Source organism: Exophiala bonariae (assembly GCF_035927105.1).
Source record: "Exophiala bonariae strain CCFEE 5792 chromosome Unknown scaffold_47, whole genome shotgun sequence".
Classification (NCBI taxonomy): Eukaryota; Fungi; Ascomycota; class Eurotiomycetes; order Chaetothyriales; family Herpotrichiellaceae; genus Exophiala; species Exophiala bonariae.
In genome coordinates, this window is record NW_027042522.1 from 62,481 (window position 1) to 86,445 (window position 23,965).

Below are 23,965 nucleotides of genomic sequence, written 5' to 3' on the forward strand. Positions count from 1 at the left end.
CGTGCAGGTCAATACCTGGCAAGGATCGTGTGGGAAGTCCAAATCAGGACAGTTGTATATGTATGATGGCTACCTTAGGTAGGTAGGTAGGCAGGGACCAGCGCAGATCATGAATTGTTGTACACACCTTGCGACGCTCAAGAGGACACTTTCATCTTTCTGAGTGGGCAAGAAAGTGCCTCTTATTGCAGACAGTAGGATGAAATTACTACCTCCGCGTCAGGAAGTCGGCATCCATTTAGGGATGCTTGGAAGAAACGAAAGCGCGTGTGAAGGAGGATGGTAGGAATATGATCTCCTACCACGTATTGTCGTCCGGGTGGCTGACACAAGTCTCAATCGTAAACCTGCGCACCAAATGCCAATACGGTCTGAAGAGTTGAATAGCACCTCAGCCTGATCCTATGGCGCGGCTGGCTTGCATCTAAGCCTCATTGTCCCGAGAATGCGCGGCGGCGAGAACAATCATAGCAGGAAAGTGTTGCCAGAGTACCTCGTACCTGTTTAGCCAACATCCAAGAGCCGAGGGCTTATGAGGGAAAGGCGGTGAAGCAAGGATCGAAGTAATTCGTATTGTTTTGTAATGAATGCAATACCAAGGTACCTAGGTACCTAGGTATGGTTCTCAAGTACTTAGGTAGTCTTTTTGATGTCCTAGGTTCAACACCGAGGCATTTGACGTGTCTCAGTTACAACGGTGTCATTTAAAATTCCCTACTACGACGCCCTCAAGAAATACCAAGTCTCATTTAAAGACACCCATGACACTTTTCCATCGACACGCCGTCGAAATCCTTAACTGTCTCTTCGTCACCCCCGGGAACTCTGAGTATCTGCAGACCCGGCCAGCATGGACACCTTTTCAAATCGTCATCTTGCTCGAGGCCCTAGACCCCCCTCTCAGCAGGAATGAATAATTCCGTGTGCTCCAGCCTCGGTCTAAGACTTCGGCGCAATTTGGAATCCCCGCAATAAATGGCAGACGGGCGAGACTCATATTTGCATGGCGACACTCGCCAGCGCAGATGGTCAATGTGAAGATTGCTTCTCTGCTTCCCGAAGTTACTTGATCTGTCCTCGGTAGGCTCGTGCTGTTTGGCACTGGCAATACTCGCGTCGCCCACATCTACCGTGCAAATGGCTTTCCCCTATCCGACCATAACGCTCGAAGAACATTTTCTCGCGGATGCAGTCATCGACTTCTACGCGGCCAATTCACGCCTCGACCCATACAAGGAGACTATCCTCTTGCAGAGATGCCGAGAAAACCTGGTCGAGGTTGGGGATGTACGCCTGAAATCGATGAAGGACAATCAAGTATCAATGCAGGTGCTATCGCATGCTCCCAACTCGCTTGCACTTGACCTGGACACCTGTATCAAGGTCAACAACACTCTGGCGCAGACGGTTCGTGATCGGCCTGGGTCTTTTGCCGGTTTTGCGACCTTGCCTATGGTTCAACCCGAAGCCGCTGACAAGGAACTCCGCCGCTGTGTCAACGAGCTGAAGTTCCTCGGGGCTTTAATTGACAACAATTGCAACGGTCGTTTTTATGATGATCCTTACTATTGGCCGGTCTTTGAAGCCGCGCAGGAGCTTGATGTTCCGATATATCTTCATCCCTCGTACAACGATCAAACCAAATCGTTGATGTTTGACGGTAACTATCCAGACGCTATCGCTCAGACGCTCAGTATGTACGCTTGGGGATGGCATAGTGAAAACGCACTTCATTTCATTCGACTTTTCGCCGCGGGAGTCTTCGACAAGTTCCCCCGACTCAAGATCATTCTCGGTCATATGGGCGAGATGATCCCTTTTCAACTCGACCGCATTATCCGTGTCACTAGCCACCAATGGCCGATGGTAGGAGTCAAGCCAGAGCGGCAACTGCGACAGGTCTGGGACGAGAACATCTGGATCACAACCAGTGGAATGTTTGCTATTGCACCTATGGCTACAGTCTTGAGGCAGTGCAAGCCTGACAGGATTCTTTATAGTGTAGACTACCCTTTCACACGTAATGAATGGGGCTTGCAATTTCTGAAAGATTTGAAAGACGATGGACTAGTGACGGACGAAGTCTTGGAGGGTATTGCCTACAAGAACGCGGAAAAGTTATTAGGGGTAAAAGTCAGTCCTTTGGCTTGATGTGAGGCCGAAGAACACCGCTTTGCCTCGAGATGAGATATCCTTACTAAGTTGAGATTGCTGAATTTCAATGGTACTCATTTGTAGACATCTCATCGACTGTCTGCATGCCGTTCGGTACTGCGTCCGAGCCAGTTCCTGAGTCAAATTGCTTGCCCAATGTCTATGAACTGAACCACGGTCAGCTACGCCCTCGGCTGCCTCGCACCACTCGGTATTGCGGCGGAGGTATTTGTCTCCGGTGTGCTAGAGGTCTAGCCAGACTCCACCACTCTTCTGAGATAGCTCAGGGTTTCTGGGACCGATTTAGACAAGGGAACTCCCTCGGCGGTTGGTCTACACCTGGACTTGAGAGTCTCCATAACTCCGTGTTCCTGATACTTCAGGACTGGTGCCAGAGGAGGCTTACTGGGTCTGTTGGCTTATAACACCTCCGACCGGTTTGATGCCATCTAGAACTACACATCAACGACAAAACCAACACCAACGAACGGTCGAGGAGGCATCATACGCTCACAAGCCGACGCCCTTGATCATGACAACCAATTTTCAACGCGATGCCGGCCCTATCGGATACGGACTCATGGGACTCACTTGGCGTGCCGACCCCCCCTCGCAAGCCGAGTCTTTCGACCTGATGAACACTGCTCTCTCATGCGGTGCCAATTTTTGGAATGGCGGAGAATTCTACGGCACTCCAGAGCGAAATTCACTCCACCTCGTGGCTGAATACTTCACAAAATACCCGGAAAATGCATCAAAGGTCCTACTAAGCATCAAAGGCGGTTTGAAGCCCGGAACACAAATACCCGACGGCACGGAAGCTGGTCTGAGAAGGTCCGTTGATGAATGCAACCGAGTTCTTGCGGGCACGAAGAAGGTTGATATCTTCGCGTGCGCTCGAGTCGATACCAATGTCCCCATCGAAGATGTGGTCACGGTCCTAGGACAGCTAGTTCAGGAAGGGAAGATCGGCGGGATCGGCCTCAGCGAGGTCAAAGCGGAGACGATTCGAAGAGCACACCAAATTCACCCAATCACGGTCGTCGAGGTCGAACTGTCGCTCTGGACGACGGACATCCTACGAAACGGCATCGCTCAAACATGTGCAGAATTAGGCATCCCCATTGTTGCATACGCACCGCTCAGTCGCGGAGCCCTGACAGGAGACTTTCCTACGAAAAACGAGGATCTCGCCCCCCATCGGCGAGCATTTCCCAAATTTCAGGACGATGTTTTGCAAGCGAATCGTAGGCTCTCGGAACAAGTGGAGAAGTTGGCGCGAGAAAAGGGGTGCAAGCCATCGCAGGTAGCGATAGCCTGGATCAAGGGTCTGAGTGGGAAGAATGGTCTGGGCTCCATCACGCCCATTCCCGGTGCCGAGAGGGTCGAGTGGGTGCGCGAGAATTGTCAAGAGATCACCTTGAGTGAGGCAGAAATGTTGCGCCTGCAGGAAATACTTGACAGAAATCAGATTATCGGAGAGAGGTATATGGGTCCTCTTGCGGCCTTGAGCGAGATATGATAGGCAAATGATGGGGAAAGCATAAGCGAACTCGTTAACATGGGCAGCCCTTGTTCACATTTTCACTAGATATCTGGAAGTAGATTTATATCGACTTTCATCTTCCATCAAAGTCTTCTTCGAGTCGTATACACTCTTCTGTTTCAATTCTCAAAGATGCTGGTCGCCTGTTATCCAACCACAGTAGTAACTGAAAGACACGAACCATGAACATGGACTAGATTTCAATGACGACTCCCTTTCTAATCAAGAATTGCTCCATTCCAGCGTCAGCATTGTTGGCACCCCAGCCGCTCCCCTTGACAGCGGTGAAGGGGAACGTGGCTATCGAGATTGGTCAGTCAGTGTAGGAATATGGTGCAATCTTGGAACTTGCCTTCATGTGTGGTGCCGTTGACGCGCAGTTTTCCAACCTCGAGGCGACGAGCCATGCTGAGTGCACGCTTCAGATCTCTCGTGTGAACAAAGGCATCCAGGCCATAGCTCGTCTCGTTGGCAACTCGGATGGCCTCGTCATCATCTTCCACGATTCTAATGGTCGCAGACGGACCGAAAGATTCCTCGTCATAGATGGTCATCTCTTTGGTCACATCGGTCAGGAGCGTCGGCGCCAAAGTGGTTTCGTTCAGATACTCTGGTTTGCCCAGAATGAACCTGGCACCTTTGGCCTCGGCGTCCACCAGCATATTATACGCATTGCTCACGATCCGCGTGTTGGCGCCTTGAGCCTGCGGGAAATCGAGCGCTTTCTGCTTCAGCAATTGGATGAATCTGTCCGAGATTTTCCTCTGGACGATGATGCGCTCACAAGAGAAGCACACTTGGCCATGATTCATGAAAGCTGCATATTCGGTCAGTATCAATTCTGATATCGGCTCCCTCCGGGTTGACTTCACACTGACCGTATCTTATTGTCTTGGTTGCCGCTTCTTCGAGCTGCGCATCGTTAAGGTCATCGAGAACGATCGACGGGCACTTCCCTCCCAGCTCCATCAAGACCGGTTTGAGATATTTGCCGCTCAGCGATGCGATGATTCTTCCCACCGAAGCACTACCTATAAATTCGACTTTCCTGATGGCTTTGTGTGAGATCAAGGCTTCCGTCAGCGCCGGAGAGTCTTCGCGTCGGCACTGGACAACGTTGATTACTCCTGGAGGAACGCCAGCTTCTATCCAGAGCTCCACTAATAGATGATGAGTCCTTGGACAAAGCTCGGAAGCTTTGAACACCACACTACAGCCAGCCCCTAGAATCGATGCAAGACTCTTGGTGGCCAGAACCACACCGGCATTCCATCTGATGTCCATGTTAGCATGTTATTTTCTGTGCAGCTGTTGCACTGGCCGACATACGGAGCGATCAACAAGACTGGACCGATCGATTCCTTGAACACGAAACCCATCACTCCCTGTGTTGAAATTGCAGGCAGCTCGCCTGCACAGGCCGTGGTGACCCTGGCAGCAATTTCGGCCAAGGTTGACGTCGTATATGGGATGTTAAACTCGGCCCAAGAGAGAGAGCAACTGGTCTCCTCCGCCTGCACTGCGATCAGTTCTTGCTTCCTCTCCGTGAGGAGGTCCTTCATTCGATTGATTATGTCGCGTCTCGACGCTGCAGGCGTGTTTGACCATTGTTGAAAGGCTGATTCAGCCGACTCGGCAGCTTTCGCAGCCAGGCCTGCATCGGCACTCTGTGCCAGGTAAACATCCTTGTTTTGCGCCGCCGAGAATACGGGGAAAGTCCCAGCCTCTGCAGACGTGACAAGCTCTCCGTTGATCCACAGAGGAACCACTGGGAGCCCAGTCTCTTTGTCGGTCATAGTGGGCATGTTGGGCGATTCCGAATGTGTTGTTGATGAGTTGAATCTTCAGTAGATGTCCTTTGTGAGAGGGCATACCGCATACGTTGTAGTGGTGCTCATCACGTTATTAGGCCGTGGTCGGCAGCAAATGACAAGACTCAACTCTAGAGTCACAACCGTAATTCCATGTCGCATCTCCGGTGCCGAGGCCAACGAACAAAGGAGCCTCGTCTTGCCGGTTGGGCCACGAGTGGTCACAGGCTGATCGTTGGGCATTGGAGTACGGCGGGAATCCGGATTATCGAAAGTGGCCCTATCATACGGAGTTCCTGACGCCCAGTCGGTGGTGGGGTTCGTCTAAAACAAACCAAATAATTCCGGAGCCGGCCTTGGTCCTGAGCCGAGGCTGTAGCCCCTTTTCCGAGTGGAGGAACAGGGCCCCACTGAACTCCACCACTGCCCTGGACTTTCGTTCGTCTTGATACGGGTACTTGTAGTACGGTCTTCTGCTTGACAAGGGTTTGGCGGTTTGTATCTCCAGTTCCTAGTTTCCAAGGCAGCGTAGGTACCTTATTGTATCACTTGTCGGCGCACTGTTCCTTCATCCATGCGACTATGTCTTTAGTCAGCGAGACACCCTACACGGCCGGTGATGTCCCAGCTTATCTCTCAGTACTCATCGCAGCCCTTGAGGATCATCTTTGTCGGCGTGGGTGCCGCGGGTCTGCTCTTTGCACGCAAGGCAACCAAGTCCCTCGATAATTTCGAATTCGTATGCTACGAGAAGAACCGCGCTATAGGCGGACGCGGCTAGGGGAGCAGTGGAGGGTGAAATTGAAGCGCAAGGACGATTCCACTTTCGTCAACACATATAACGTCCTCGTAAACGGCAAAATAGATAGTTTAAATACTTTGTGCAACGTGTAAAAGTAAGCGCTAAGGCTATGTATATATTGAAAGTCTATTTATAAGATTACTTGACAGAGGCGGAGTCGAACTCCACTCACTAAGATTTCGAAGAGTCCAGTCCAAAGCCAACTCTACGCAGTTGAAGTACCGGTTCCGGGAAGAGTCTCCTCTCAATGCTGATATGGTATGAGGAAGCTCTTGAAGTGGTGTTCTGTTCTCTATCCGTGATATAAGATCAACGAGATTACTCAGCACGGTGCTTCTCACTCCCTCTTATCCACTAGGTATTCAATACTTCCGAACGTCGTCCAAATGCTCGCTTCTCATCTCCGAGCCACCGACTCGCTTCTCACCGTCAAAGAAGCCCGTTGGATATCCTGGTACGCCCGCCTCCGTTGCGACCCGTGTGATATGTTCAGAATCGCTAGCTCCATGCTGGTCAACGACAAGCTCGTTGGCCTCATGATCAACGTGGACATCGGCCTCGTAGACCGCAACATTGTCGCCGAAGATGCGGGCGACCTCCTCGAGGGGAACGCCTTTGGTCTCGGGAATTGCAACCCAAACCCACACCGTTCCTATCGCAGATAGGATGATAAAGACCAAGTAGAACTTCCACCCGATGTGCCTAAAGGCCTGTTAAAGTTGCGTCAGTAGAGATCTTCTTTTCTTCTTCCGCATCCTTTCGATGGCAAGGATTGATCAATCAAATTATGTCGAGAGATATGCTTACAGTGGCAGCGACCTGGAGAAAAAGCAGATCTGTAAGGCCAAGAGCGGCAATTGTGAAGGCCAGACCGCGAGCTCTAAGATGGTTTGAAAAGATTTCGCTGTAGAAGACGATTCCAGCCACCTGTGGCAATTTTTAGAGGCTGATAACGTGTTGTATAGTTGGGATGGCTAGGCAAGGTGACTTACATCAACACCCAAGCTGTAGATGAACAAGAACAGGTAGGTCGCAGCCACGCCCATCTGCAAGCCAGCCTTGTTGGTTCCAGCTTCTGCAAACGAGCTCACCATGGCTGCTTCAATTATCAAGCAGACACAGCAGCCTCCGAGACCCAACAGCAAGAGGGGCTTTCGACCGACGTGGTCCATAATTACTGCGCCTAGGAGGTTGGCGACGATACCTACGGCCACCCATCCACTCTGTAAAATAAGTTGTTTTTCCGTGCCGTAGCCCAGCGCCGCGTATATTGTCGGACCTAATTGAACGTCAACTTGAGCAACTATTTTGTCCCAGTTGCGAACTCGCCATAGTTATTCAGGACCAAAATGCCCGTCGCTTGACCGAAGCACGCATAAGCGGCCGCCATGAAGACGCGCTTTCGATAACTTGGGTTCCGAAAGAGCTCAACCTGGGTATGTCAGTGTCTGGCTCCGCAAGGACGATCTAGGGTACGAGTTGACTTACCCAACCTGGAGTTATCTGACGATCCACTTCGGCCTGTTTGACCATCTGGTAAAACTCGCTTCGTGCGAATTCTTGCCGCGTGTCGCCCTTGATCGAGTGAAGCTTAAGCACGATATGCCTTGCCTCTTCGACTCTTCCCTTCATAAGGAGAAATCTTGGTGATTCTGGCACAATGAAGCAAACTCCAATCATGACCAGAGGCCAGACCAAAGAAATGCCCAATGGCGCACGCCACTGAGCCGCCGGACTGTCAACGTAGTAAAATGCTAGTCCCATCCACGTGGCCAGGGCATAACCTATGGCGATGTTCACCCCGTTTAGCCCCACCATGAGACCTCTCAGCCGCGGAGGGGCAAGCTCGGCCGTATAGATTGGAACTGGCAGTCGTTAGAGGAGAATCCCTGAAGCTTGACAGGATGACTGAGACCTACCAACGGCCAAGGTGCCCCAGGCGCCAGCTCCTGCAAAAAGACGGGCCACGATGAACATGGTAGAACTTGTTGAGGCACAGAGTAGCGCGCCGCCGATCAAGGAGAGAAACGAACACCAATGCAGTGCCGATTTCCTCCCATACCTGTCGGCCAGCCATGCCGTACCGAACACATTGATGACAGCTCCAGCTTGAAACACCTAATGAGTGTCAGTGGAAATGATGGTCGGCAGTAAGTGGCGTTCGAACATACACCAGACATTGCTCCAATGATACTGTCCGCGTTAGAGACGGGCTTAAACGATGCATCAACCAGGCCCATGTATATGAGAAATGACGGCTGAGCAAGAGTCACTCCGATGATCGAAGATGGATATCCAAATGCGATCGATCCTAGAGAGACTAGAAAACAAACAAAGAAGTTCCACCCGTTCCATTGCCTTGTCTTTCCGCTTGCCATGTTGAAACCGAGAAATTTGAGTAGAAGCAAAGTAGGATTTGCAGAAAAGACAGAGTCAGAAAGGTCTCAAATAGTCTTCTCTTGGTGAGTATTTGACTTCTCAGACTGCTGTACTTTTCTGAGGATTTGAGAGCTTCTTGACTCATCCCTCGCCGAAAACCAGCCATGAGGGGCTGGAACTAGATAATTCCGGTTCTCCCCATGGGGTATTGTGTGGGGGGACGAGATATCCATAGAAAAATCAGAGGGCCGAGGTGTAGTACCAGCCGTCTATTGTGGCAGTCACCACACGGCACAGGCTCTCCGATGAGCCTGGGTTCCTGGTTTGGGTGATTCAAGAAACCAATTGCGAGGGTGACCCGCCACTGGCAGCCTATTGGTCCGTGAAGTATCCTTAGGCCGGAAATCCAGGCATTATGACTATGGGCCCGCAATTGTGCGGTCAAAATCTATTCTTTCAGTCTCGTGCCACCCGCGCTCTATGTGATCGAGATTTGCGTTGCCCGAGTTTGGCCTAGGGGCTAGGTGTGAGAATAAATCAGCCTTTATAATATGGCGCCACTTAATCTAGAGGTTTACTCATTTTGATATGTAGCCTTGGCCCGTTTCAACCTGATATCGGATCTCTCAGGACCACCGAGTACCGGCCGAGCCATGTACTGCAATATGCAAGATCTAGTCCAGCTATGATGGTAGGCTGGATGTGCCATGACACATCGCTGAAATCCTCTAGCTCAATCCAGAAGTATCCAAGTGGTGGATCAATCTCTCCCTACCGGGATTTCTTCCCCACCACGACATCAATCTCTACCTATCTACGATACATGGCTAAGGCAGGTGATCTTCTAGATCCCGGATCCAGAGCCGGATGTAAAAGGTTCCGACAAAGTCCGAAATATGCTTCCAAAAACAGCCTGTACTACGAACCCGCCAGCCCGCCCCCGACTTGTTGATCCCCGTCTTCTAGCTAGCGGGTGACTAGGGGGCCCCATGTTCTGGTTTCTATGTTGCACAACAATCGACAGTATGTCTCAGGACTAAGTCCGCAGCACAAGAATGGTTTTTGCCAGAGATCCAAAGAGTTTTAATTCACTTTGGGAGGGGGCATCAGCGGAGCCACTTAGCCACGGCGGACCTCGCTGGGTTGCTGCATAATAGATTAATGTTATGCGCTTAGACATTCTTGGGAGAGCAGGATGAGAAACAGTATTTTAATGTAGACTTTGAGCATGCAATGAGCTATCAAAACTTGACGAGTGTTAAGGAAACTGTCCCCCAATTTGCATCGCCTTCTTTGTCAAAGCCCGACCTGGTGTTCCATACCTTCAGGGACGAGAACTATGCGGCTCTGGATCTTCCCTTCATGCAGATTTTTCAAAGTCTGAGGGAAGTCTGCAAGACTGGCTGTCGTGACACGGGGTGTTATGAGACCTTTCTCGATCAACCCCAAACAAGCCTCCAAGTTTTCTCTTGTTCCTCCATAACTCCCGAGAATGTCGAGGCGTTTGAAGATTATGGTCTGGGAATAAAACGACAGAGTCTTTCCGAGTAAGCCCACGAGAACCACCCTTCCTCCGTAACGTACTAAGATGAGCTCCGCGTCAGTGATGCGAACATGGCAGCGGGCAATGGAAGCTGAGCAATCTAACCTGTCTGGATAGCTGACTCAAATGTCTCTGGAAGGCCTAGGAAGTCCACCACCTTGTCTATGACCAGCTGCCGTTCTTGAATCCAATCTGTGACGCTCTTAGCATCAGGTGGAACGACATCCTCACGTGGAACCCCGAGTTTGATCGCTTCTTCCAGGACGGCCTGTCTTTTGTCGACGGCGATGATTCTTGCGCCTAAGCTCAAGATGATCTGTAGCGCATTGAAACCCAACCCGCCGAGACCGTAGAGTAAGATCGTCTCTCTGCACTTCACCTGTGCTCTTTCGACAACGGCGTGGTACGCAGTGGTGATTGCGTCGGTTGCAACGGCGCCCGCTGCAGCGCTCACCCCTTTCGGGAGTTTGATGGCTGCAGCTGCCCTGATGGCAATATATGGAGCAAAGGAGCCGTCGATGTCAAGGCCATAGTGATGACCGTCGGCACATAGTTGCGTAAACCCTCTAGAGCATTCCGCACAGGTGGGTTCGAGACATCCTGCGAAGCTCATGATCGAAACCATGTCGCCGATGGTGAAGTTGGTCACCTTCGCACCGGTGAAAACCACTTCACCACATCCCTCATGGCCCTAGTGCTCACCATGCGTTTGTCAGTACGCTTTAGTGGACGTCGATGCATGGTCGGAAAGAGTATGGTCAGATTTACTAGAGTAAAAGAATCCAGATGTCGGAATCCAGGGGGTGGTTCTGTAGATTCTAGGATGGCTATATCGCTGTGGCAAACTGAAGTGTAGATGGTGAGTGTCCTTGTCATGGAGAGGCGAGGAAATAGCAGCCTTTGCTCGTCTGTGATCAGAGAAGAGTCCAAAGATAAACTCACCCCCAGCAGCGTGCACCTTTATGAGGAGTTCATCTTCAGCGGCCGAAGGGACTGGTACCTCAACACGCATCTACCAAGGAGTGATGTCAGTTCTGGACTGGAAAATCAAGGTACGACATCGCCCTGCTTACCCGGGTCGGGCAACTCATCCTCGTGTACTTACCGGCTCTTTACTCTTGTACTCTTTCCGCCATGCGAGCATGGTTTTTGGACGATCCGGACCAGACATGTCGATTGGTGTTTTGCTATTTGGGGAAGAAATACCCTCTGACTGTAGAGAGAGTTCGTATGTGATCATAACAGTTCGATGGTAAACCTTTTATAAGTGTTGACAGAACGAATCGTCTCCTCGGGGATATTAGAGCTGCAGATATCTCCGCCAGGCAAAGTACCGATCGTTCATAAGTCAGGCGGATCTTGACACAAGACCAAGAGACCTCGGTGTATTCTCCCGGAACCAAATCTCCAGGAATTACAGTATCTATGGATCAGACTAGATTCCTCACTTCCGTTGAGAAGCGGAGCCACATCTCTGATCTAGCCGAACAACAATGCGTGTCCAACAAGATCGACTCCCGTGGTCAACTCGCACCTATATTTGATATACTCGGTGCCATCGACGACCTGATACTACGCATCGCCGGGTAGGAGTGTGTACCTGGCAACTGACGCTCCCTGGCGCGTCGATCCGTAAAATTCCAGATCTTTGAGTTGTCTGCGGTGGTCTTCGTCGTCCTCTGCTGGAAGTGTTTTCCAACGAACGTCGCGGGGGTATAGAGCATTCTAGGTGAAATTGCTCTAAACATCACTGCGTTTTCCTTCCTCGTCTTGGCTCCTGAATGAAGAAATCGCGTTTCAGAGGCTCGGGGAGGTTCCGGAAAAAAAACTGTGAATATCGGCATCCATCAATTCCATTCATTATACAGCCTTGCACGGCCGCCTCACTACATACTCACTACCCAGACCCGTTGCTGGCTTACAAGCCAGGTACCAATATAAACCGGAAGTCGAGGATTTGACAAAGTCGCAATTTTCGGAAGCCCAGATTCCGGATAGCTGGACACAATTGACACCCCAACATATTTTGCGCCCCAAAAGAAATCCACCGAGCTCGATGCAGCTGTCTCGTGAATGATACACACAGTTTAAACCTCAATACATTGGAGAAGCCTCGCCTTCGCATCCAGATGAGATGATTCAATAAAGCCTCAGCGAAGGTAATTAGCACTTCTAAATGTTTTACCGCGATGGATCGATGATGTCCTCCGATGAAATCTGCCTTGGGCACACAAAGAACCAAAGATAAATGCTCGCTTACGTTATTTTTAATCCGGTCGTAGATCAATCGTAACAATTTCAACCATGTGCTCGAAATGCTTAGTAGTCAGAATATGGTTCAAACTGTTGTGTCGAGTTATACCCGCTTTGCGGCCGCGATGACCAAGGAATGCCGCTGGCTTGGGCTCGTCGTTCCTTTTCAAAATCTCCCCATCTCTTCATGGTGATTTTGCTGCTATCGAATTCTCCTTCATATTCGATACCTGCTTTCTTTGTTTTCTCGCCCGCTGTCTTCCGAGTATCACCCCAACTGAAATCATCGAATTTCCAGAATGCATACACCGGCAGGACGAAATTCCAGATTGGCAAAGAACACAGATAAATCAACATCCATAGGATATAAGACCATCGGTGCGCTGTGAGAACAATCAAGATAGCGGGAAGACCCAGGATGAGACCAAGCAAAATCAATGGGATAACAGGCACTGGTCGCTTAACAATCGAGATGACGATGAGGTAAACTGTGAAAGAGATGGCAGCCGGAAGCACCAATGTACCAATAAGTTCGATGAAGACGACAAATTGCATACTGAAGCAGAAAGTGCCACAAAGATCTCGAACCAAGACCAATTCCATCAGATTATGAATGGTAGAATTGATCCATCGACGACGTTGAGAAAGCAGGACGCTGAACTCATCAGGTACCGTGGTTTTGCAAACTGCTTGAGGGACAAAAACTTGTTTTCTTTTGGGGAAAGTCTTCAACATCAATGTAGAAAGATATCTGTCCTCACCAAGAAGTAACAGATTCTTCTTGTGGAGTGTGTCAACCACGTTTTCGGAATAGTGCTCGACAATGTCGGGATTGGCCAAGATTGGAACCCAGTAATTCTGGCCACCTTTGGGTGACTTGATGCGGTACATGCAGAAGCAGCCTGGAAGGCAAGTGACACCACCAAAGACTGATTCGAATGACTTTGAAAGATGATGAGAGATGAAGTATTCGAAAACCTGGATCCGGGAGACCCAAGATTGGTTTTTGTTGGCAATCTTTGTTTCACCACATAGACCCATGATTTCGGGATCCTTGACCATTGCGGATATCATGTGGGTGAGACTGTCGGGAAAGACCTTGGTATCGGCGTCGACCATGAGAACCGTTTCGTAAAAGTCGGGTGACATGCCAGTCACTTTCCAGAGTCCATTGAACATTTCGAATTCGAGTTCAGTCATACGTTCGTCAAACATGACTTTTTGCAGGAAGGACATCAAGATAATTTGACTGTCACGCTTGCCTCGGTTTCCTGGTTTACTCTTAGTGGCTTCATCGGGCGTCCCACATTTGACCACAACCATCATAGGTACTCGTTGCTGCTTTGTGGGATCAACCTGAGAGTTTTGGCCGTAATCGTAAAAGCCAGCGTAGACCTTGGCCATATTGTGACGTTTAGAACCACTGGACACGGCAACGTAGGAAAAAGCCTGAACATCCTCGGGAAGAACGACAAAGTCACCCATCATACCAAGAACAAAATCAGGGGTAGTGAGATTTTCGCCCTTTCCTTTGATCAGACCATCACAGATGACAAGAATGGCCTTGTGGCTGTTGGGATAGTCAGTTGTCGCGATGGAGTCCAGAGTGGTACGAATGCCAGCTTCGCCTTCAGAATATGCGGTGACGAGACAAATGGTATGAGCCAAGGGATAACCAAATGGTTGCCACTCGGGAGGAGGTTGCGGAACGACGTTCTCGTGAATGAAACCCAATGGTCCATTTGCTCCGCCGTCATCCATGACAGTAGAATGGCGAGTGTCATAGCCAGAAAGGTACAGGCTAGAGCGACTAGCTCCACCACTCATTCTGTGCATGTCTAGGGTGGCTTGACTAGCATTCTGGCCATGTTTGTAAACTCCACTTCCCGGCTGAACAAGTTTGGCATTTGAAGACTGGCTCGTCATGGTTGTTGGTGGATAGCGGTTGGTCTTGTTAGCGCGGTCGACGGCATAAGGGCTGGTAAATCGAGATGTCTGGGGAAACAACATGCTTCCACGTTTGCTGCTTCGGCCGTCCGAACCAGAAACTGTAGTTGCTGGATCGGTGATTTTCGGGGCAGGTTTGTAGATGTCATTGCTCCAATCTTCAATCTGCTTGGCTCGTTGTTTCGAGTCGATCTTTGAGGTGGATTTTGCAGCAGCGAATTTCCGAGAAAGAAACCACTGGAAAGCCAATGCCAAAAAGAATTTGGCCAAGACAATTGCCAGAATAAAGACGAGGGAGACGTAAAGAACGACCTTTGACGCAATACACCCAACTGATTCGGTATCAATGCTTCCCACTTTGGCGATTTGGGACAGGCATTTGCCAACTTTCTTGTCATACCCTGACTGCAAAACATGAGTGATATCCATACCACGGATGTCCTTGTTCTCTCGGAGTTCATCGAACTGCTTCGGCCATACAACTTGACTTGCGTTGAACCAATTAAGAAGATCTAAATCGATGACGTTGCCCGAATAGACGACGAGGTTTCGAGATTGATTTTTGATGTCATCCCAGGTGAAGAAGACATCACCTGCTCTCCTCAAATGATAGAAAGTGGTACGAGCCTTTTCGGTGGTATGACACGAGTAGCCGAGATAGTAAGGTACGGTGGTATTGACGGGGGAAGAACCATCTTGATTGAATGCGACACATGGGAAGTACCAGGCAAGTTCACCATTTGCGTTTGTTGGGACATCGGAGCCCTCAGCCAGTGTGATGAGATCCTTGCACTGGCCGTTGACTTTTTGAAACATGAAACTACCATCTTGGCCGCCGTATTTGTGTGGGAGATCATAGAGAACATTGGTATCGAGTGGAACACCAAGAGCAGCAGGATGCATTGAGCCGTCCAGGTTGTATGCACCGCCATGGAAGATCATATACCCTGAATCAACACGGTTGATCTTCAATCTCAGACCTGGAGCGGAACAGACGGCTTGTGTGAATCCGAAGGTCAGGAAACCGACGAAAGCGGCGATGGCAATAATGAGACTGATCAAGCCGACTTTCTCTCTCCAAGCTCGTCGCTGTGCCCGGGCGGGCATACCAAAACATTGAAGGACAAAGTCAGGGACCCAAAAGGTGATGATGGCGCAGTAGATGTTCCAGGCACTTGGTGGTTTGATTTTATCCAACTCTTTTTGCTGTCTCTTTTCCTCCTCCGTCATGTTTCGGGTCTCTTTTCTTACCAGTTTGCGAGGAGGACCTTTCTTGCCGACGGGTTCGATTTTTCCAGGAGCGCGAGCCTTGTTTGTCTGTGGGCCATGGCTGGGTACAGGTGGGTTATTCGGGGTGGCGCCATGCTCCATACTGCCAGAACTGATGGTTCGGGTTTCGGTCACATCTTCGAGAACGGGATCATTGCCGGTAGTTGAGGGGAAAACCTCCATATTCTGGGCATGTTTGCGATAATGGTAGTTAGGATGATCGCGATCGATACGGTTCCTTTCCGGACGGATGAGAGACTTCTTTCGACCCAAGTCGGATTGATTGGCAGGATTGGACATGATGGGTTCCCAGTCGCCAGTTCTGGAACTGGGAGAAGGGGGGTTGTGATCGTAGGCCGGGCGTTGTGCAGAATAGGGAGAGTTGCGAGGTTGTTGGTGAGCACCAGTCTCAATGTCCCTGAGTCTTCGAGAAGGCGAGTCTCGGTATGGGGAATGGGCTTTTTCGCGTGTAGGCGAAGTTGCAGGCCGGGGCCTACGTGGTTGGTCGGCCATGGTGGTGGTGGTGCTGTAAGGTGAAGGAATGTTGGTTAGTGGATCAACAATGACATTGCTTGGGATTTGACATACCAGCATCCAACTTTCAACTATCAAGGGCAGTGTCCTGTAGGTTGTATCAGGACTGAGGTAAGAATTGGTGAGGACAAAGCGAGTGGCGTGAGAGAGTGAGAGAGTGCGAAAGAAAGAGTGATGGAGTGATTCGTCTTCAGCGAGTGTTGAGGGTGAAGAGGCAGGGCGTAGATACAGTAGTGACTGTGATGGTACAGTATAGGGACAGTCAAAGACTGTGTTGAACTGGAAGGAATGAATTGGACGGGGAAACAAAGTGAAGGCGTACGAGTTGGTGGTGATCCGACCGACGACAAACTTGAACGACAGGTTCAAGTTGTGGTTGCCAGTGACCGGATTGAGTCAGTGGTTTCAGGGTTGGGTCTACTAAGTTTAGAGTGGATCGAAGGAGGCGAATATGAATTAAGACTGGTTGTGCAACTTTGTGATGAACACGAATACTAGGGAGTTTACCAGGCAATGGTGATGCCACTACTACTGGCTATACAGTCAATGTGAATAATTGATTGCGAGTAGCCCGTGTGGAGTGTTTCAACAACTTGAACATGATGAATGTTGTTCTCTACTCGTAAATCGATCGTGTCAGTTACGAGTATTGCCAAATGGCGTGTTGGTTTAGGCGCGGCTGTGGCTGAGCAGAGACGAACATCAGGGACGATTGATGGGCGTGGATGACTGGCTAAAGGGCCCCGTGCAAAGACAACAGGGCCGAGGGGCCTCCGTGTAACTGGTGGTTGGGATGTCGTGCAGCCCTCAGCCTCTCAGGACCGTCCCCCAGGGTTATTTTAAAAACACACGTTGCTCTGGCAGCGGTTCGGGGCACACTGGTCTCTCCTGCTCCTTCTGTTGCCGCGTCATAATAATTCCTGCCCAGCACTCGGTCCTCTGCCCAGCGTGTCCCAGGCTCCCAGGTCCTCTCACAGGCTAAAGGCTTGGTAACATTGATTCCTGGTCTATTCCCATTTCTGAAAACAGCCATCTCTAGCGAATTCACTAGTAAGTCCCAGTAGTCGGACGTACTTTGCGGGGTGGTGTTGAGCCGTCACTCGTGAGTCGTGATTTATGCCTTTATTTCCTTTGGTTCCCGCATGCATCCGTGGTTGAGCCAGGAGTTAGACCCAGATGCACAGGGATGTTGCCGTTCAAAACTGTAATTATACCTCTTGATTCCTGACTTTCGATCCTTCACACCGACTTGGACACTCCATCATGATGGTCGTTGACATGCCCTGACAGCGTCAAGTCAAATCGGGCCTTTGACCTGCCAGTAAATCCGAGGTCCAGACCAAAGCAATCACAAAGACATACTATTCCGAGATCAAAGACCACCAAGACAAAGACAACAAGAAGCCACCATAGCCACCATGGCTTGAATCCGCTCGATACATAATCCTCCGACAAGTCAAGTCAGTGGTGGGGCGACCGACGCAATACGCCGTAACGCTGTAGAATTCTTTTCTTCAACCCCTTCAACTCCCTGGCTGCTACTCCTGACTAGGACTTGCGCATGATACATCCCATCCCCTCCACTCCACTCCCACATATTTGCCTATACCACTTCCACCACTGCATTGCACCATTGAGCACTTTCTCGTCTGGTTCTGGTTCTGATTCTGCATCTTGCTTGTTCCGGTCTCTTCAGCCCATAGTCACTCGCTTTCGCCTTGCCCTTCCCAATTGTCAATCCGACACTGCAATCAACCATTCGACATTGTTCTCCCACTCTGCCTGCGCCACTGCATTCCTTCCATCAATACGTCCCGTCTACCTTAGACAATCTCCCTCTTCTCCTCCCACCTCTTTCACCACCTAAATCGATCCTCCATCTCAGATGCCCTCCCAATAACCAGATCATGGCTCAACTCCTCGGCCATCCACTTCCCCCGACTCCTCCCCCGGCAATCTACTCCCCTCCACTCCGAACCGACTCTCCTCGTATAATAGAGCCGCCTTCGCAAGACCGGGACAATACCGCCTACTCTCCTTATGATCACCATCATTCAAAGTCCCTCTCCACATCTCAAGACGGAGATGGTCACATCCTTCCTCCCGAAGCCGCCTTGTCTAGGTCTTCGGATCCCATTGCTCCCAACAGATCCTTGACTCCCCAGCCTGCTCTTGGTCAAGATCCCAATAGACTATCACCATCTCCCCAGGTGATGGTCAGGCGAAGGCCCGTTGAGGGTCAAGGTTCCGCCGGTCTTACCCCCGAACATCGAAGAATTGCTTCCGAGAACCTCACCCCTAAGGACGGTGAAATTTTGACCCCCTTTCAGAAGCGGTCCATGAGACATGCTTCCACCTCCGTCCTGGATTCTGAGCAATCCTCCGAATCTTTCGAACCTCTACGCTACCATCATCATGCACTCGATGAGCAAGACTTGAGTAAAAGAGCCTCCAGGCTTACCGTGGCCACTGATGGCTCAGGGCCCAGCAACAGCGCTCGAAACTCCACCTATGGCTATAACGTGCAAAGACCAATCTCCTCCTACTCAAATGCCTCCGATTTCAGAGGTCGTACCAACTCTCCACAACTCTCGCCGGCCCGGCCGGTATCCAGACATTCCAGATCCCCTGATACGAGGCCTTTGTCATATGTCGACTTGTTGAACGTCCCCTACCCCCAGCCTGCACCCAGTGGGGCAGAGAACCTCATCAACTCCGGCCTGCGTACCGTTATTGGAGCAAATGCCTCTCTCCTGTCCACGAGGAAAACCCTTGAGATGTATCGTCAAAATGTCAAGAAAACAAACGATCCGGCCGTCCAGTATGAGTTTGCAGTCTTCATGATCAGTGCTGCCCAGGAAGATGGTCTCGAGGCAGATCATGCTTCCGTGTCGGCTGTGTCTGACAAGTCTCATACCTCTGTAAGAGAAGATCTTCTGAAGGAGGCCAAGCACATCCTGCAGAAATTGTCCGATCGCTCCTATCCTTTTGCCCAGTATTACCTCGCCGATGGCTACGCCTCTGGCTTATTCAACAAAGGACGTGAAGACTGGGAGCGAGCTTTCCCCCTGTTCCTCGCTGCTTCCAAACATGGCCATGCCGAAGCGGGGTACCGCACTGCCTTGTGTTACGAGTTTGGTTGGGGCACCCGGATCGATGCAGCCAAGGCAGTTCAATTTTACCAACAAGCCGCCAGCAAAAATCACCCGGGTGCTATGCTTCGACTCGGACGCGCCTGTCTGATGGGCGATATGGGACTGGTCAAACGTTATCGAGAAGGTGTTCGGTGGCTCAAACGGGCCGCTGAATCGGCCGATCATCAATACAATCAAGGTCCATACGATTTAGGTTGTCTCCATGAGACAGGATACGGGCCCGATGTGTTTGCCGACGAAGCATATGCTGCCCAGTTATATACCAAAGCGGCGGATCTAGGTCATGTCGAAGCAAATTTCCGGCTTGGTAAAGCCTACGAATTTGGCCAACTGGGATGTCCCAAGGATGCAGCGCTAAGTATCCATTTTTACACAGGCGCTGCGGAACGTGGTCATGCAGAATCCCAAATGGCCTTGTGCGCCTGGTATATGGTGGGTGTCGAGAATGTTCTAGAGAAGGACGAGAGCGAAGCATATGAGTGGGCCAAAAGAGCTGCGGCCCAAGGTCTAGCAAAGGCACAATATACTCTTGGATATTTCACAGAGATGGGCATAGGATGCCGTCGAGACCCCCTAGAAGCCAACGTCATGTACGTAAGTGCTGCGGACCAAGGTGAAGAAAGAGCCAAACATCGCATTGCCGCAATCAGAGCGGCTTCCAACGGTGCCGATCCACTCACTGCTGCTTCTGCTAGCAGAAAGAGCGCGTTAATCGCGAGCAAGAGTGCAGGGAATATTGGACCGCAGGGTGAGCATATCCCGGTATATCAGTCCCTGAGTGTACAGTTACTAACCATGGAAATTACAGAAGGAGAAAAGAAAAAGAAATTCGGCATATTCTAGCGTGCATGACTTTAAGAGTGATACCCCTACGCGACCACAACGGCGTGCTTTGAGACGAGCATGCAGACTACTGTCATTTTCCGGATTGTCATTCGATGTAAGACCGTACCAACCAACTGGTCAAATTCTGCATTTGTGCATTTACACACAGGAGGCAGGTATAAAGGACATGGCCCTTTTGAACTGCACCAACCAACTGGAGAAAATATTAGCCCCTGGGATGGATCTAGAGGCTTGTTGCATTGGGTGGTATAACCAAGTGATGATCTTGGATGATGCATTTGATGGCTGGTGGCGGCTTTAACTGCCCAAAATGCATAGAAGCGGGAAAGAGAATAGATAGCATAGTCAGGAAGACGATGCTAATCGAGTGAACCTGAACCTGCGGCATGAGGAGAGAATAGAAGTCTGAAGTGGAATTCTCGTACCGTGGTTAGAATGGGATCCTTTCCGATAGCCTTGTTGATCGGTGGAAGATCCATGTCGGAAATACATTATTCCTGAGGTACTCGTACTTATTTGAGACAACACACCTGCCGCGATTATTGATGTGTTGTTACTGACGTACCTAATCAAGTCAGTATCTGATGATACAATCCCTCATACTCCAACTTCAAAGGATCGAAACTCCAGGGACATCCGACGTGTCCCATTTGGTTAATTTGGGAGCAATTTCTCCTCTTTGATTGGCGATCTTTGGCGGTGTGCAAGCTGCATGAAGCTGTTGCTTGCCGCACTCGAACCGAGACCCGTCGATGACCCCTTGGCTCGCCCGTGGCTGTCTTTCCCACACCCAATCGTCTCCTCCATCATACAGTAACCTGCGTCTTTAGCTTCACAACCTGCATCTTTTCAGACTTCATCTTTCCCGATCAATTTGTAGTCCTGCATCACATGGCACCTGGGTTTTCCAATCTATGAGAAATGTCGGCATTCTTTTGCCGATGCCCAGGTTGAATTCTCGTCTACCGCTTCTCTAACACCTCTTCAAGCGCCTTTGGAAATCCTAATCATGTCGTCCATGCAGCCGCCCACAGGTAGCTTCATCAGGAGGTCCGCTCTCAAGTCGATCGGAGTCTTCCAATGAAATGCCTTGAAGACCTTGGAGGACTCGCCAAACAACCGACCTCATCTATGACCCTTTTCCCGCTTCTCTCAGGTTTGACCATTCATTTCCTTCCTCAGTGCCCAAAAAGATATCGCACCATGTCTCAGGCATTGATGAGTTGTCAGGCAGTTGATCGTTTATGACATAAAATCCATCATGACTAAATCAAGGACTTCCTGTTTAAGCTTTTGGCTGACCTCAACGTCAACCATCGATTGACACTGTTTTACTCACACTCAAGCTTGAGCTTCTCATGTTGTATGGACCATTGCCCGTGTCAAAAATTTGAAAACAGCTTGGCTCCACAGTCCAAAACGAATCAGATTGAAACAGTCCAATCTTGAACCAGACATCTTTGGCCAACCATGCAGGCCCATGGTGATAATGAGAACATGAATACTTTGACAACAATACGTATAACAAGTTACGCAAAAGACCTGAACCACGGTTCAATCTATCAAGGAGAAGAATCTGACGCCGAATCTTTCCATTCTGCCATCACGAGTGCAACCAAAGGAACTACTAATGTACGGAGCCGTCCAAGAGACAGTCATACAACCCACACCACCTACATGATCAAATACGAATCGAGAAAGAGCAGTAGTGGCACCTCCAGGCCTGGAACCGCCACCAGCACCACCAAGACGTCAGATGACCAAAATGCAGAAAGTCAATCATCACGTCCATCGTCAAGACGTTCGTCAAAATCTTCCCCAAGCGTCCCTAGACGTAAAAGTAGTCTGGTGGCGAAGAAAAGAACGGGCACGTCATCCTCTCGAAGAGTCAAGCCTACCAACCTTGGTACTTTGCATCGACAAAGTTGTCAGATCTTTTCTTCCTTGGATGGCGTACTCGCCTTGAGCAGAGAAATCACCCCGTTACCCAGTGTTTCCAGCTCGACATCGACGACACGACATCCATCATTGATTCCAGAGGAAGAAAACACCGCCACGCTCACGGCCAACAACATGGCTCAAATGTGTGAGAAGCTCGACGCAAAGCTTGCTTACACTTATTCCTATTCCTACTCCCTCAACACAGACTCGACAACCTCCATATCACTCCACGGCCCAAAGTGCGATCTCAACACCAAGCCAAACCCCCCTCACGGCCAGCTTGTATCATCCTCGCACTCCCGCCGCTCCAGCAGTGAGCCGCAAAGCCACAAGCCGAACCATCTTCCCGAACGTCCACCCTTCAACACCGTCATCTCCTGGACATCAGACGCCACACGGCGCAAAGAATATGCCAAGATTGACCGTGCCAACACCGGATTCAGAGGCCTACTTCGATCTCTCGTGCCAAAGTCTCTGCTGGCGAGGAATTCACGCCGTGATTTCTTCACGGGCAAGTGTGATGGCGATAGTGTCCGACGGTTTCGCATGGACGTTGCTGATGATAACGAGAATATTGAAGGCAGCAAGGAGGGACGCGATCGTGTTGAGGATTCAGCAGATTCGAATACACTTGCGATTTCACCTGCAGCCCGGGTGTCTGCTGAGCCTGAAGCCGTGGACGAAGTGCAGCCAGGCCGAGAAGAGCAGGGGCATGGTGAGAGCGATGGACCTGCGCAAACGGAATGGCGAAGGAAATGGCTCTGTTTCTGACTGGGTACTGAGACGATAACGACATACATGTGTGAGGAGAGAAACGAGACAACACGATATGAAGTGATGTTCACGACACGATGCGAATCGCCTGCCAACAAGCGCCTGAACAATATGACCATAATGGGCTCTGCACCAACAACATACTGATGGTCTCTGATATCTTTTTCTTTTCGTTTATTTTCCTTCCAAATCCACCTGAGAAGGTTATGCTAGATATCCATGTTGAGTTATAACTATATTTATTTCTTCAGTCTGAAAGATCTGATTGTCTATCCTGGCTCCATACTGATGTATTCATTCATACACGTGCTTTCTCTAGCTGGCCCTGTTAAGGATATTCGATAGATAACTACACTGATTATATGCCCTGCGCTTGACCGATTGTCGATCGATGGTTTAATGACGAGGAGAGGATGAGATACTGGCCACCTTTGTTTTCCGTCCCAATGCTGGTGCTATGGCTACTCAAATGGACCCGCACGGATGGCATCTGTTTTGCATTCCCACGGACATCGCAAGCAGAGAGGATCGAGTCGAAGCCACACTGTACGGCCATGATTCCCCTCGCGGTCCTGAAGCCTCCAATCGCACATCTCAACTTCCTAGAACTTTTCGGGATGATAAAGTGTGCAATCGTCCGATAATCCGTTTATTCAATGTGTTCGGTCTCGATGGCTCCCCTGGGCCGGTCCTCCTTCCACGGACTGTGGTGTACGGCGAGTTCAGATAGTCAAGGGTCATTCAGACCGAGGCGATATCCATCATCACTTGATCTCCGGGTGTTATTCCGACTCTCTGTATCGCGTAAAATAGGGTTACCGCGCATCGAGCTCGTTTGGGTGCTACCATGATGCCTTTGGTAACAGCAGAATTTCCACTCTTTTCCGCATTTGGTTCTTCCTCTCACTCTCAATTTGAGGTATGGCAAGGCTTGGGAGGCGCGCCTGTGGTGAAATCCAGTAGAGCTGTTGAATTACAAGGGCATCAATGCGCTATATGCTGCGTGATGCA

The 23,965-nt window shown here is 50.2% G+C and overlaps 8 protein-coding genes across 8 annotated transcripts; 4 read left to right on the forward strand and 4 right to left on the reverse strand.

The window, feature by feature from the left end:
- Positions 1-1,137: 1,137 nt before the first annotated feature.
- On the forward strand, positions 1,138-2,151 carry LTR84_010678 (uncharacterized protein; the record flags this gene model as incomplete). Its single annotated transcript, XM_064854213.1, has 1 exon — positions 1,138-2,151. One exon carries the CDS (start codon positions 1,138-1,140, stop codon positions 2,149-2,151), a length of 1,014 nt encoding a protein of 337 aa, XP_064700212.1.
- Positions 2,152-2,686: 535 nt separating this feature from the next.
- Positions 2,687-3,676, forward strand: LTR84_010679 (uncharacterized protein; the record flags this gene model as incomplete). Its single annotated transcript, XM_064854214.1, has 1 exon — positions 2,687-3,676. The coding sequence occupies one exon, from the start codon at positions 2,687-2,689 to the stop codon at positions 3,674-3,676; it is 990 nt and encodes a 329-aa protein (XP_064700213.1).
- A 341-nt stretch (positions 3,677-4,017) lies between these two features.
- Positions 4,018-5,505, reverse strand: LTR84_010680 (uncharacterized protein; the record flags this gene model as incomplete). The annotated part of the gene is made up of 3 exons (XM_064854215.1): positions 4,018-4,517; positions 4,579-4,973; positions 5,030-5,505. 3 exons carry the CDS (start codon positions 5,503-5,505, stop codon positions 4,018-4,020), a joined length of 1,371 nt encoding a protein of 456 aa, XP_064700214.1.
- A 1,170-nt stretch (positions 5,506-6,675) lies between these two features.
- Positions 6,676-8,553, reverse strand: LTR84_010681 (uncharacterized protein; the record flags this gene model as incomplete). The annotated part of the gene is made up of 7 exons (XM_064854216.1): positions 6,676-7,023; positions 7,121-7,240; positions 7,306-7,616; positions 7,679-7,745; positions 7,802-8,178; positions 8,233-8,431; positions 8,485-8,553. The coding sequence occupies 7 exons, from the start codon at positions 8,551-8,553 to the stop codon at positions 6,676-6,678; spliced, it is 1,491 nt and encodes a 496-aa protein (XP_064700215.1).
- Positions 8,554-10,335: 1,782 nt separating this feature from the next.
- LTR84_010682 (uncharacterized protein) lies at positions 10,336-11,406 on the reverse strand (the record flags this gene model as incomplete). The annotated part of the gene is made up of 4 exons (XM_064854217.1): positions 10,336-10,926; positions 11,004-11,080; positions 11,178-11,247; positions 11,341-11,406. The coding sequence occupies 4 exons, from the start codon at positions 11,404-11,406 to the stop codon at positions 10,336-10,338; spliced, it is 804 nt and encodes a 267-aa protein (XP_064700216.1).
- A 1,148-nt stretch (positions 11,407-12,554) lies between these two features.
- On the reverse strand, positions 12,555-16,217 carry LTR84_010683 (uncharacterized protein; the record flags this gene model as incomplete). Its single annotated transcript, XM_064854218.1, has 1 exon — positions 12,555-16,217. The coding sequence occupies one exon, from the start codon at positions 16,215-16,217 to the stop codon at positions 12,555-12,557; it is 3,663 nt and encodes a 1,220-aa protein (XP_064700217.1).
- A 1,928-nt stretch (positions 16,218-18,145) lies between these two features.
- LTR84_010684 (uncharacterized protein) lies at positions 18,146-20,236 on the forward strand (the record flags this gene model as incomplete). Its single annotated transcript, XM_064854219.1, has 1 exon — positions 18,146-20,236. The coding sequence occupies one exon, from the start codon at positions 18,146-18,148 to the stop codon at positions 20,234-20,236; it is 2,091 nt and encodes a 696-aa protein (XP_064700218.1).
- A 1,473-nt stretch (positions 20,237-21,709) lies between these two features.
- LTR84_010685 (uncharacterized protein) lies at positions 21,710-22,951 on the forward strand (the record flags this gene model as incomplete). The annotated part of the gene is made up of 1 exon (XM_064854220.1): positions 21,710-22,951. One exon carries the CDS (start codon positions 21,710-21,712, stop codon positions 22,949-22,951), a length of 1,242 nt encoding a protein of 413 aa, XP_064700219.1.
- Positions 22,952-23,965: the final 1,014 nt, after the last annotated feature.